The sequence below is a fragment of the Pempheris klunzingeri genome, chromosome 2 (genome assembly GCF_042242105.1).
Source record: "Pempheris klunzingeri isolate RE-2024b chromosome 2, fPemKlu1.hap1, whole genome shotgun sequence".
Lineage (NCBI taxonomy): Eukaryota > Metazoa > Chordata > Actinopteri > Acropomatiformes > Pempheridae > Pempheris > Pempheris klunzingeri.
Window position 1 is genome coordinate 21142139 of NC_092013.1, and position 14976 is coordinate 21157114.

General features: G+C 44.4%; 2 protein-coding genes across 2 annotated transcripts in view; both read right to left on the bottom strand.

Moving 5' to 3' along the window:
• The window catches only part of chd5 (chromodomain helicase DNA binding protein 5), a 34279-nt gene extending 26108 nt beyond the window's left edge, over positions 1–8171 (bottom strand). Inside the window, exons 1-2 of the mRNA XM_070838851.1 lie at positions 8105–8171; positions 1441–1589 (exon numbers count right to left, since the gene is read on the bottom strand). Coding sequence (XP_070694952.1) covers positions 1441–1589; positions 8105–8171 — 216 coding nt within the window. The remainder of the gene's footprint in view (positions 1–1440; positions 1590–8104) is intronic.
• Positions 8172–9652: 1481 nt separating this feature from the next.
• rpl22 (ribosomal protein L22) lies at positions 9653–14596 on the bottom strand. Its single transcript, XM_070850271.1, has 4 exons — positions 14490–14596; positions 13959–14069; positions 13509–13633; positions 9653–9833 (listed from the first exon to the last, which is right to left on the bottom strand). The coding sequence occupies exons 1-4, from the start codon at positions 14499–14501 to the stop codon at positions 9689–9691; spliced, it is 393 nt and encodes a 130-aa protein (XP_070706372.1). The 5' UTR covers positions 14502–14596; the 3' UTR covers positions 9653–9688.
• Positions 14597–14976: the final 380 nt, after the last annotated feature.

A 14976-nucleotide genomic window follows, 5' to 3' on the forward strand; every position in this document is an offset into this window, starting at 1 on the left:
CCGACAGCTTCGTGCTGCTAGTAGCTGATTGAAAAAACAATGGCGGACAGTGAGGTGGATTCAGGAGGTTTTCGGTGGGCGGGGACCGTCGGCCTGCTGAAGAGCAGGAGAAGCTCACATGATTAACGAAATCCCCTTATGACATCATAAGGGGAGCCAAATCTAAACAACTTGTTTTCACACACATTTACTGAAAGATCGAGCAGGAGAAAAAGAGAGGGGACGGTCTTTTCTCAGAGTTTGGCGGTCTGTAGACACACTTTTCAACATAAATATGTGTCCCATATTTATGTTGAAAAGACATTGAAAAGTGCGTTTTACATAATATGGGACCTTTAAGTTAGGTTATGGTTAGGGGGTTGCATCGGTGATTGGTTGAGTAGGACTAATGTAACAAGTCACAGAATATGGTGTAACACCGTCCTACCACAAACTTCAATTACAGCTGTAGCAGGGAGGTGAGACCTGACGTCTCCCTCTGTTGAACTCAAGCTCAACTTCTAGAAGTGGGAGGAGACCAAAACAGTGCTAAAAGAAATACTGGACTTGTCAGGTAGCCAGAAGCTCCAAATGACTTCTAATGATGCTTTGTGTCTTGTGATTTTTGATTTGCTAACACATTTGCCATAGCAGATGAATGCAGTTTTAAACCAAGACTATGTAACACTTGAATTATCACACGTATTCCTCTTACTTACTTCCTGTTCCTCTTACAAAATGATGAATACATTAGCAAAACAACACGCACTTGCTCAATTCAATCAATCAGGGTTTTTTTCAGGGGACGGTGGCCTACTGCTAACTCATTTTAGCTGTTTGTGCTGTATAAAGGACATTGTTGTCATGCTACAGTTTAGCACTTACCCTATAATTATCACTTTTGCCACCCAGTGGCCACTGTTTAGCAAAGGCTGCATAGGTTAGCTTTAAAAACATAGTGATCTCACCATAACAAACCTAGTTAAAGGAAGTCACTTGTATAAATGCTGCGAGCAGCTCAAACCTCTGACCTGCTGTCTACATGTTGGAGATGAAAAGGTTAGAGATACTCGACTGTCAAAACTGCTCTGTCACAGCTCCGACTCCCACTGCTAACTTGGCACAAAAGCTGCGCTTCTGACCCACAGTCCCTGCCATCGGCACCAGCACCACAGGCACAAATCTACACTCTAAACTGGCCCTTAGTGCCCACAGCTTACACTGGCAATGTCGGTGACACTGCTGCCAACCTCCCCTAAGCCTGAGACAGTCCACTGCCTCTCATTTAGATTACAGAGGCAGCCCAGCAGCCAAAACACACCTTTGATCCAATTGCAGACACATCAAAAGAGCGACGGTTTGAGAAATAGAGAATGCAGGGTACAGCTAGAGCCAAAATGCCTGCCAAGCTGTTGTGTCCGAGGTCATGGCAGGTGGTGTTGAGTGTGAATTACATCTTACCTCCTTTTTCCTCTTCTTCACTTTAGGCATTTTCCCCTCTTTCATCTTTTTGGGCTTCTTCTTTTGCTGTTTAAGGGAGTCAGTGTCAGAGAAGAAGCTGTCGAGGGGTGTGAGGGGAACAGTGTTGCGCTCAGCTTCGTCATCCTCATCTGGGCACACAGAAACAAAAACGTGATCTATTATTATGTAGCGTACTGTACATACAGTACTTCGGCTGACAAATTTGGCTGTTGCTGCAAAGCTAATCCAGCCAGTAATGAGCCTGAATCTTTATGTTGACAAACGCAGCGTGGCCTTTTCACCGTGGTGCCGATCAGTTGATTAATTGATGTCTCAATCTACAGTAGATAAATCCACAACAATTTTGATAAGTGGTTAAGCATTCAAAGTAATTTATCTAAGAGACAGGTAAAAAAGTGATGGTTACTTTTCACAATTTTCTGACATTTAATAGGCAACACAATTAATCAAAAAGATAGGAGCGAATCAATGGTGAAAGTCATCATCGTTTGCACGCCCGGTATAATGCGAAAATACAGACGAGCGAAGAGTCACTTTGCCCGTTTTTGAAAATGGAAAATGATGAATGAATCAAGGTGTCAAGGTCGTATATTTGTCATTCTGCAACACGGAATTGCACAGCAAAAATGCAAGGTGTAGTCCTCTCATGCTCCACAACATTTAAACAAATAATTAGATTCGGAATAGGATAAGATAAAATGAAATAAACAACATAAAAATACATGCTATCATTCATACACACATATATATACACACATATACACGTATGCCATCTGAAAAACAGAAACACAAACACACCAACAGCAGCACTCGGCAAAATAACCCTCATAATCACACATCATTGAGTGTGGATCATCTTTACCGGTCAAAGCACAAATAGATGGAGTGTCTGCCCTGCTGGTAAATGGGAACTCCCCCGAGGACCACTGAGGTATACTGAGCATATCTTCTGCCTCTAATGCTTGCTGGGACTAAAGCAACCTGCTGTTGGTTGTCAGCTGTACTGTCTCAAAGCTGCTGTGTACAAACGTGCTGACTGCTGAGCGCAGCAGACTTCAATGATGCCATAGTGGGTCACAGAGGAGTAAGTAAAGAGGAGAGACAGTCCCAAACAGTACGCCACTATAAAGAGGCACACGGAGAAACACACACAGGACGCAACCTCCCCGCAAAGGTCGACCTGATCTCATTCTCTGTCTCCCTCTGTGTCTCCGGCTGTCTCTCTGTCTCTTTCATTCAACGTATCCGCGTGTCTCCCTCGCTCTGTGCGTCTCATGCAGACAGACTGGAGGGCATGAAATATGCAGCACATGTATCAGAGTCAATCAGCCAACACTAGCCCCGCAGTCTACCACTCCCCTGGGTAGCTGGAGTGAGAGATTGGGGAGGAGGGATTCCTGTGTAGTAGACACACAAACCTCACCAACCACTTATCCTCTGTTTAGCAAAGCTAGCGGGAGGTACCCCTCACACACACACACACACACACACACACACAGTACACAAACACCAGTGATTTTAAAGCTTTAATCAGTGGTAATGTCAGGCTCATTGTGTTTCCTGTGACCACCAGATTACATGTGTCACCCCTGCTTTAGTGCTAATTGGGGGGTAACGGGTGATTTATGTTTTTGTAGCAAAGCTGCTGACTGACACCATTTTTCTTACTGGTAATTATTGTCTTAAAATCTAACAATTTTCATGCAAAAACGCAAAAGTAGTACATTTTGTGTTTTAAACTTGCGATAGAAAGCATCTGAAACAGACTTTACAGCACCAAAACTGCACAGATGTCTGCCCATTTCATCTCCTCTATTTCCATATTTCCTTTCTATATAAAGCCTTGAGTTCATGCATCTCAAATCTTTAATGTCTCAGATGTGCGTTAACTGCACTGCCAGGCGAGTCATGATGGCGACACAGTAAGCCGTACATCTCAAACACTCGCAGATGATGACACGGCTCAGATGCAGATGGAAATGGCCCCTGGCTCTCACAGAGAGCACGCAGTCCATCACCGTGCGCCTCGTTCTTTCTATGAGTGAACTATGACTGACAGGTTGAACACAGATCACTGATTCCATCCACCAGGTGATGCCGGGTTGTGTGTCCCTCGCTCTGCTTCCTGCACAGTAAAATTGCTCACACTTGACAGTGGCTGAGTGTTGTTATTGATGTAGGTTTTAAAAGTTTGATCATATACATCTAATTCACTCGCCAGGCTAGTGGCGAGACTCTAGGGATGGTACAGTCGGTGCGTTGGCCACCCCAGCACGCTGGTCCTGACTGAAATATGTCAAAATCTACTGGATGGATGGATATGACATTTTATACAAACACTCATAGTTCCCAGAGGATGAATCCTAAAGACTTAGCTGAGCCTCTGACTTTTCCTCTGGCACCACCATGAGGTTGACATTTGTGGTTGTGAGTAAATTGTCTCCACTCCTATTGGATGATGATCCCCATAATGCTCCTCCGAGTGCTTCTCATAATTAGGTCAACTTTTTTAAACCGTCCAAAACTTTGCGTTTATGGCCGACTTCCTGTGAACCTTTTCCCTCCGTCATCGGCTCTACTTTGTGTTTAACGCTAATTGGCAAATGTTAGCATGCTAAACAAAGATGGCGAACAGATGCTAAACATCAGCATGCTGATGTTAACATTTAAATCAAAGCACCCACGAGCCTTAAGTATATCCTGACAGCTGCGATAGACTTGTTAAAAACCAAACAAAAATATTGAACACATAAACAAATGTCCTCTCAGTTACAAGCAGAAGGTGTGACGGCAATGCAATAGATTGAAAAACAAACCAAAAAAACAAAAGAAAGATGTCTGTGTTTAACATCTGCTTTGCTTTATAGTCTGAACCCTGCCTACAGTACACGACCTGTGAGGTGCCTGAAGGAAAATCCATCAGGGGAACAATAATCTCTCTGCTTGGTGAGTGGACCAGGCGGTGCCAGGTGCCGGAGCGGGGAAGGTCGCTCAGTCATGTGGCACAGGGAGGTCTGGCACCAGGTCCTGCTAGAAAGAGGACCAAAGCTCCACTTGGCACGCAAACCTTCTGTAACATGTGGACGGATGGCACAGACACAGAGCTGACCTTCCTGCAAGGGCTTGGCCACCGGACTGACCCATTAGAGGGGAGATTCATGAGCAACTCCCAAGTGAGGGAGCTAGAGTTTACCGGAAAGCACATTAGCCCTTTCTCTGTTGGCCCCCGTGTGGAAATGCCCACTTAATGTTGCCCAGCATTGCTCACCACGATGGAGGAAAAGCAGAGCCATAGGTTTTCTTCCCCTTATTGATTAAGTGCTTATAGCTGAGGTTTCCAGCCTCAGACAAAGACATCCTATTATTAGAAAATGTAATCATCAAAGTGAAGGAAGGAGGAACGCCCGAGTAGCACAATTAAAATCATATCTATTGCAGACAATGCGTGCACAAGATCATGATGAGCAGAATATGCAGTGGAGCAGATATACAGCAGGCTGAAATGCTGCACCGCTCATCTGCAAATACACATTAAAAAAGCATCTTTCGTGCGCGGGCTCGGTGCACGCGCAGCAGGAAAAAATGGTGTCAACTTGCACAGCGAGGGATCCAAAAATAGACCCCTTTCCAATTGGGGATAACATTTGTAGGCACACAAAAGCCCATGATAATCTTTCAATTTTAGGGAAGAACAAAACAATTAAAACAGAAAACACAACGGAACAATCTGTGACAGTGTAAGCACCCGGAGAGAAACAAAGGGAATTAGGACACTTTCTGTGCCACAACAAATAAAGGCTGGGATAGGATAGCATTTAGGGGTCTGAAGTCCCCCCAGGACAGGCTTCTACATTGTTGCGTTTTAATTGCACGGATGAATGTTGATGCCGGGCGAAATCAGACCAGGATTCCTGACCTTGTCTGTTACTTTGATGTCTGTTGATGGAGGTCGCAAACTGTCTGAGCGCCGCTTCCCGCATCAGCAGCATAACAATGGATTTGCAACACTTTCATCGTGGTCGGTAAAAAAAAAAATGATAACATTTTTGAAAAAGAAGACAAGTCGTGAACCGCTGTTGCTGAAAAACGTGACAGGGTGAATTTTCTTTCTCAACAAGACTATTCGTGAAGACGCAATGAAAACAAATGATGTCTTATGTTAGCCATATCTAGACGTCGCATCAAACGTGCTCCACAAGTCGGTCTTTGATGTGTTCATTTCCAACAACAGGAAAATGCAAAATTATATCAAGACAGACGTAAAGTACTTTTGACTGACACGTGAAAATGTCTTGATTTTCCTGACTACCCCCGCGTATCTTCACTCGCCTGCCATAATCAATTGCACCTTTCTGTCTCATGCGCATTTAACCAACTACCGGGTTATTGGGGACACGCATCAGCGCTTGCGTTCTCCCTCAGGCTATGGCTGGCAGCCATAGATGATGCCTCCACTGATCAACACTCCTCTCTCTTTGCCTCTCTCTTTGCCTGTCTCTTTCTCTGCCTACTGCAACCCCTTCCTGTGCAAACCTGCTGGTTTTAATCTGCTTGATCAAAAATATTGTCTGTATAGAGCTCATAAGCGGGGCATCATGATGAATGATGCTGATTCCACAGCGCTCGGTCCAGGCTAAGGCCGTTTCTAAGACCTGTCTTTTGATCATCAAATCATATCCATGTTTTAGAAACAGTAAATAGTGATATAAAAGTATACTGTAGTTAATGTGTCTGATCTGATGTAACAGTGGCACAAAATATACCAGATTTGTTCAAGATCTTTGAAACAAGCATTAAAAATGAACGAGAAACGCACCATGGCAACCGTGATACGTGAAAATGATTCATTAAAATTGTCTCTAAACGTCTCTTGTATATTTTCAAAGGATGGCCTCTGCATGATACCTTTTTTGGAAGCACCTTTTGATCGCAAACTTGGATCAACTCCTGTTTTGTACATCACTCAGCAGCAGTTAATGAGGGGCAGGCTCATGTCTGGAGACCACGTCACGTTTTTACACTCTCAACTTTCCTTTCACACTCAATCTATTGTCCTAACTACGACGGCTCTCCACGCTGTGACGTGAGGGGAAAGAGGAGTGAAAAGCGACGTCTTTTACGTCTCGCCATTGACATCAAACCATCAAAACATGTGATGCTCAGAGGACAAAAAAAACTGACTGGCCAAACAGACAATGTGGCATAAAGACGTCTGCCCAGTAGAATGCAATAGTGGGGCAATTCATCGCCCCAGCCGCTGACACTGTGGACCAGGGGACGGATCCTGCTTCCGGTGATTCAGATGTGGATTTTGATGAAGCCGGCTCCTGGCTGCACATGACAGACAATCCCAGCTAGCAGTTAGACTACATGTCATAGGCACGATACTCTGCAGCCAACACCACTGCTGGTTTACCTAATCGGAACAGAGGTCATGAAGCAAAATTCAAATCTTACTCTATTTCGTGAGAAAACATCATTTTAGTCAACTTGACACCATGGCTGGGGTTTCCTTAACTAATCAGGAGCTGTAGCCACGAGCTTTAGCACAGAGGAGGACTGGTTTGCGTGGACACCTGCCACAAAGACTGACAAACAGCAGAAAGGCAACAAAAAGAGCATCATTTGACATTTCTACACACATCATCATTTAGGGATTTAACATCCCCTGCGCCTTGACTAGTTCTGACCTTTTTTTTTTTTTTTTAGAAGTAAAAATACAATATATACTATGGTTGGTTCACTGCCAGAGTGGTTGACAGGTTAATTTTACAACCACAAGAATCATTGCACACATTTTGGCTTGTGTGGAGCGTCCATGAGGCGCGTCACGCGAATGTGGGTTACTCTTAATTTCAGTGAGTGCACGACCCAGAGCCGAGGGGGTGTTGGTGACCTAAACCACGGCCATCAACAAGAGCTACGGGACCGAAGGCGCAAGGCACCGGAGGCGCACCGGATAAGCGCTGTTTACTGTAGCCTACACGTGGCTTTCACACCTCTGCGGCCATGCAGGGCTGGAGATACAAAAAAAATAAATAAAAAAAAAACATTAAAGTTGGAGCAGCCTCCCCGATCACAAGTGGAGACAGCAGCGCATCTTCTAGAACCAAACCAACACGGATGTTGTCGCTGAAGCCCTTTTCTACTGGAAAGCGCGCACACACACACACACATAAACAGAAACACCAGATCACACACTGACACAGCAGCAAATACATTGCGATGGGGTGTTTTTTTTTTTTTTCTTTATGAACAGCTCTCTGATTAAAACTTGTGTTTTAGGACTTAAAGGTGAAGCCATTCACTCGCACACACGCATGCAGCCTCAGACAGAAAAACACACAGCCTACAGAAACCAGGCAGCGGGGCTCTTCATCGTGCCCCCACACCGGGCTGCATGTGAGGACAGCCGGGGGCAAATCCAAAAGAAAACCCCTTCCCACCTTTAAGACACTAGGTCGTGCAAAAAAAAAAAATAATAATAATAATAGCATGACTCTGCTTATTGCACCCCCCCCCCCCTCTCCTCCTCCTCCTCCTCTCTGGTCTCAGGAACGCAGGACAAGCCCTTTTCCCCGCATTCAAGGCGTAGCGGCGCAAAATAATCTGAAGGACACCCCGCCTCCCCCCTTTCCCTCACCTGGCATATCGTCTTCAAAATCCATGTCGTCTTGTCCCTCGTCTTCATTACTCAGCGACCCCGGCATCTTTATCTCATAGCCCCCAAACCCCTTTTAGGCTGAGAATACTGAAAGTTAACCCTCCAGACGCCGCAGCCCAGTCTCTTTCTTCACCCAAAAGAGAAATGTGTTCGTCGCTCAGTTAAATTTTTTTTTTTTTAATTTTATTTTTTGCAGTGGATCTGGGGCTTTTCTCTCCAGGAGTGAAAAATAGAAAACATTTATATATATTTTTTTTTTCCCACTGATCTCTATCCAGGTCCTCCAGTCTGAAAAATAAGAAAGACAAAAATGGAACACACATGCCCAGATTGTGACGTCTGGTCTGTTGCCATGACGATGCATCCCATAATTTCACAACTAGTTAGTCATGCTCTCCTAGTTACCACTTCAACTAGTAGTGTGCGAAAAAAAAAAAAAGAGCAGAAGAAGAAGAAACGCACACCGCGCGGCAGAGCCGTGTGCCGCTAATAGGCGGATGCGCTCCCGCGCCTGTCGCCTGCCCATTTCCTTTTGGAAGTCCGGAGAAAGGAGAGAGAAACTTCTGCTGCCTGCTCACACAGCTGCTGCTCACAACCTTTACTCCACATATGAAGCCAGGCAGCAGAGGGGGGGGGGACACACACACACACACACACACACACACAATTATTTCCTCTCAGGGAAAACTGTTTAGGTCTTTTGGGGGGTTTTATTTTATGGTGAAATTGGCGCAAGGGGACAGAAGTTAAGAGCTTAAAGCGGCTTTACTTCATTTTGCAAACTTCCACTTTTCCCAGACCAAAAAAAAAATAAATAAATAAATAAATAAATAAAGTCAGACAAGTGGAGCATGCTGAGAGGAGTCCTGAGTGCCAGTGGTCTGACTGTTGTCAAGGTTACCGGGGCTGAAGCACAGGATGGCCCACAGAGAGACAGACAGACAGACAGACAGACAGACAGACAGACAGACAGACAGACAGACAGACAGACAGACAGGCAGAGAGAGAGAGAGAGAGAGAGAGACAGACAGAGCAAGCAGCAGCTCCAGCTTCACCTCAGGAGCCCAAACTGGTCACAAGAGCTGAAGCGTCCTGACTGCACACACTGCAATGGAGGGTTTTTTTTTTTTTCCCCCCCCCAAGGATCATTTCAAAATAGTTTTAAACTTTGACTTTTTTTTAAATGTATTCACATAATGTTTTTATTCTCTTTTAAATTCTGCCCATGTAATTAGCTCTGCTGGCTCTGGCTTCTGTTTACGAGGCACAAGATTGGACGAACCAGTAAAAGATGTTAAGATATTCTCAAACTAGTTGGTTTAAGTGTTCCAGCAGATGAACTCTTGTTTGGACCGTTTTAAATTTGCATCTAAATAATAAGGATTTGTTTTTTTTAAACTAACAAAGCACCGTACAATGTTATATTCATGAGCCTGGTTGTGTGCAAAGGCGATCGTGCTGTTGTTGAGGCCCAGACAACAAAATTAAAGCAACTTTTTTGTTTTTGTTTTACAAAGACAACACAGATTTTCATCCCTCTTATGAGATTTTATTAAAAGCAGTTTAATCTTCATCCTCCTCTTCCTCCTCGTCCTGGTTGATCTGGAAGTAGCGCAGCTCGTAGCTCTCCTTGGTGTTGGCCACGACCCTCAGCCAGTCCCTGAGGTTGTTCTTTTTCAGATACTTCTTGGTGAGATACTTCAAGTACCTGAAAGAGAAGACGAGGGAGGGGAAGCGGGTCATATAGGTCATGTGAGGAGGAGATATTTAAAGCTTTCTGCTATTCACTTTGCAGCTGCGCCACAGAGTTTAGAGGTCTGTGGTCCTGGTGGTGTGGTGTGGAGTAAATACTGTAAAAAACAGTTGAGACAAGTCTGGTGTAAAAGTGGGTAGAGACAGGGCATTGTAGCTGCATTTCTATTTTGGATTATGTCCAAACATACAGAATGTTTTTAATTCTAAATCTCACGTGAGTCACCAACTTCTCGTACACACACAGATTAAGAAGTGTGGTGCGTCACTTGCAGAAATGCAGGTCTCTCCTCTGCGGACGTCACAAGTGATTCCACTAGAACAACATTTCCCAGAGGCCTTCTCCAGCGATCATGTCCAAGTGCTCCACTGAGGAATCTAAGTGGTAGAGTCACCCTCTGGTGGCGGTGTTAATACCTCTGACTGAGCTAGTTGGAGGCGTTCGCACAGTATTTGTGGTCCGCTCCGGTGCTCCATCGGCACAGTAGAAAAACAAACATGGCGTCAGTGGAGGAATGTGCGCTGCTGTATCGACTGCACAGACGGAAGAAGAAGAAGAAAAAATGGGATGATGGGATGTTTGACCGCTGAGTCACTCAAGGAGGAAGGACGCAGAAGGAAGGACAACCTGTCAGAGACCATTTCCAAGAGCATCGTCACTCTGGGGCTGGGACGCTGCCATGTCAGGAGGGGGCTGTTAAGCGAGGAGCTCTGGTCACGTTCAGTATTAGATTATTCATCGACCTTAAATATTACGCCGAATCAGCACCGTGTCCTGTACCTTGTGCATCCGATAGTGTGATTCTTACAGGCTGTGCATGTATAAGCACTTTTAGTTGACATTTAAATTGCTTCATGCACTCATTTTAGAAGTAATAAAGAAGGTGCTCCGTGAGGCAACGGATTCTCTAAATTTCACTTTTTTTGGGCTTTGCAAGGTTGTTTCATATTCAGGAATTCTGTAAATGTAGAAACGAAATGTAAGCAAATCTCTATCAGTTTAAAGCCTTTCAGGAGCAACATTCAAATAAAGCGCTTAACACCAACAGGATAAAGTGCGAAACAGCCAAACAAAAGTAAAGAACTGAAATTTCACTTGTGCAAAAATGGCAAAGATGCATCTGCACGTGTCCACTGATCGGGGGATCTCTCATCAGACGCTTTCCTTCTGAGGAAGTGATGAAAGTATTTAGTGAAAGCGGAAAAGACGGTGTGCAGCTGCTTCTGTAATCTCTCTCAGCCTGTTCAAGATGGCAACTTCAGCGGGATCCCGCTTTCTCTTCCCTGAAGGGTGCTCAACAGCAGGACGAGGAGGTGCAGGAAGACGACGGCTGTGTCTGGGGTTATTGTTTGGGTTTGGGGGCTGAAAAAGAGGGAGTGGAGGCCGTTGGGCTAGGATGGGTAAGTGCCCCAACTCCCTTCCTGATCCGTCTCCCGCAGAGAGGTAGCAAGTGGAAGCACTTGTTAGCACTTTATATTCAAGCTAAAATGTTGTTCAAATAAGTTCCATGAGTAGCGTTATGTATTTGAACAGTGTGTGTTTGTATTTTCACTGGTGGAGTGAGAGAGAGAGAGACCTACCATGAAGCTTAATGTAACAACACTATTAAAGCCTGGACTTGGCGACGGGGTGCTTTACAGATTCAGAGAGCCACAATGGCTTAAACTACTTCTGCTTCTTCCTTACCCGGAGGAATCTGTCAGCGAAGTGTTTCCACTGTCTTTATTTGTGGCGAGAGCAGTAGAAATTTCATTCCAAGCGTTTTCACCTGCGTTTCTGTCTGTATGCTTCCGCATACTTGCAAGGACCATGTGGACAAACAAGAGTTCCACTTCCATTGTTGTTGGGCAGGTGGCACAAGAGTCTGCAGTGGATCTCAAATAACTTAACTCAAATAAAACCAACACCGACTGCCACTATAAAAAAGTTCTGTGAGTGCGGAAAATTGTCTTGTGATTTGGTTCAACTGACTGTACAACTGTCCTTTCTGACGGGACTGAGAGACAAAGACAAAAAAAGCTTTCAGGTGCTCATTAAAGGGGGAGAAGTGATAAAAACTCTTAAAACAAATCAGATTACAACACTAACATAGTAGATCTATATTGTTGACCACATTGGGCCATTAACATTCTGTCCTGTGATGCGTAAACCACACAGTCAAAACCACATGTTTTTTTCAATGCTGAATCTCTGTATTGTTCCGAATAGTCGCTTCCTGTATTAATAGAAGAAGCTTTGAGCCGTTTGAGCTGATCATGTTCCGGTGCTACCGTGTTTATCTGATTTACCATGAGGCAAAGCTGAAGTACATTCACATGTAGAAGTCAAGTCACTTTGTGAACATTTTAGGCTCAGTGATGGAGGGGTTGGACATCGGAAAGCAACGCTAGGTCTTGGTGCCCATTTAACTGAGTTGTTCCATCTCTCTCACATCTCCAGATAGTTTGAATTCCATTAAATAGTAACTTAGTAAAATGACAACTGTCAGCATGCGCAGTGCGTTCTCTCTTCGTATGTGCGACCCACACTACAGGACGACGTGCTTTCACCAGGACGTGATTATATCACTGGTGTGAATACATTTTAGATATATTTCTGTGATATTTCACCTAACAAACAGTACACAGTTTATAACTTAACACCTCCCGATAGCTTCCTGTTACCAAGTATACTGTAGGCTCACTGAGCATGTTAATTCAGGAGATAATCTATTTCCATTCATTCTTTATTGCTAAACACGTCTTTTATTAATTAGTTGTTACCTTAAAAACCTGAGTTGACACACAGCCCACACGGTCGGCTCGAATTTTCAAGGTACTTTTCCTCATTTCGCGTTGTAAATATTTTACAATTAATGATTTTTTTTTCTCTGCAACAAACAGTTCGTGAACAAAGAACTTTGTCTTCAGAGAGTTCATCACACTGCTTGGCTATTTATTTGCAGACGGTATTGCAGAAGTGCTTTTTACTAGCTTTGGTTTTTGGAGAGGGGGGGGGCGTCATGGGGATTTTCTGTTGTTGCTGCTTAATGAAGGTTCACTACAATATTAAACGAGTCAACTAAGCGAATTAAAGTTCGACTAAACTAAGTTGTTGGTTACAGCTCTGTTCGAAGGCTTTGCAGTGTCTGCTTATGACGCGGTAAAAGGTTTATTTCTATCTGCATGTGAAGCAGTAAATACAGCCAGAGCACATAACCTCCATGTTTTCCATTTTACTCCCAGTATTTCCTATTGAAAGTCTCCTCCTTGCATTTTCTTCGCCAATTGCAATTTTGCAACCCTACTCCGTTCTCAACTTCTCACACACACACAGTGGTGCATCTGGGGGGAGAAAATAACTAGACAGCTTCACATTTGAAGTCTGCGAGGGTGAGTACAGAAGGAGTATCTGTCTGACTAATATCATGACAATAAGAACTACTACACGTGGTGGTGATTCTAACCCCTAAGGACATACCTCATCAAATTAGAAATGCCTGTTTTTGTCCCATTGCATCTTCGGTAGACACGTGACCGAGCGATTGCTGAGAATCACTTGTTATATTAGAACACGGCTGTAATGTGCAAAAACACAACTTTCAGTCTCCTGACGACGCCGGACTGAAAACAGGTGTATTGTGCTCTGTACCTCTTTGAGAAGGGAACTTCAGAGTTCACTGCGATTTTACTCTTGCTCCTTTCGATGGACACCACGCCGCCACCCAGGTTTCCAGCCTTGCCGTTCACCTTGATGCGCTCCTGGAGGAACTGCTCCTGGAAGTGCAAAGCACAGGGTGGGGGGGGGGGGGAAAGGGTCACACATTACACTGAACAGAACTGAGAGAAAATGTGGAGAGTCTCTGACGAGTACGGACAGGTGACATGCCGTGGCTGACATCTTGTTAGTTCTCGTGGAAACCACACTGGATTTACGATGGTCTGTCTTTATTCTGAGCTGACTGTCATGATCATATCCGATGACTTGGGATTGATCCCGGTGATGTGACAGCAGTGTTTGACATTCAGGGGTGGTGTCGGACAGCTGCTGCACCCTGTTTAGCAGACAAGATGTCACGCGTGTCTGAGCTGGTCTACTCACAAAGTTGGCGGCGTCCATGATGCCATCCTCTACGGGGTGAGTGCAGTCCAGGGTGAACTTCAGGATCTGCTTCTTCCTCTTCCCACCCTGCTTCTTCACCACCTGCTTTTTCTAGCAGAGAGATTGAGAGGGTCACTCGAGTGCTGACACATGCACCACATGCTGGGAAACAGCTTAAGAACGCAGTAAGATAATTATATTAAAAGAATAACTGTGTTTATCATCATCCTAAGCGATTAGTCGTCGTGTTTCAGAGGCTGTATATGAAGTTAAAACCTCCAGGTGTTGTGTAACGTAAACCCATAAACCGCTCATGTTTCACGTTAGCTGCTGCTAGCTAGCGTTAGCATTCTCGTTGAGGTATTTTCCAACGTGTTGTTAGCCGACACAGTAAACAAAGCTGATAAAAGAGGCTGAAACATCAGCCACTCCGAGCATTCTGAACACAGACTACAAAGACTCGCGTGAGAGCAAAAAGACGGGCTCAATATATCGTTTGTGTGCTGTTTATTTGGTCATTTTCCTACTCACGATCGGAGCCATGGCCGACACTTTCAGCAAAAGGGAAGAAGCGAAGGCTACGCAGGACGTAAAATACCCCGCCGCGCGATCGATCGCATCGATGTATCTGGGATCGATTCAGCGGTCAGAGTTTATTCTGTGGTAAATATATAAACCAGCCAGCTACAGTGCCTGGAGTGATATCATACATAACATATGACACAATAAACACTGTCAATACCTCCTTCAGGATGAAGCAGACGTGAATTTATTTACAGGCCAAATCTGTAATGTGTTTATTAGAAGTGACTGAAATGATCCAAACGTTAGATTGTTGTTTTAACAGTGATTGTTGGCTTAGATGTGTGGTTCCTTAAGTGACTGAAAGCCCACAAAAAGCTGAGTAAGTAGACCTTGAGTCAAGATGTTAACACTGTATTTTCATGAATGTAATAAAAAAAAACCTTTGATACATCCATATGTGTGAGTATATATGTATATGTTTCTTTTTCTGAGA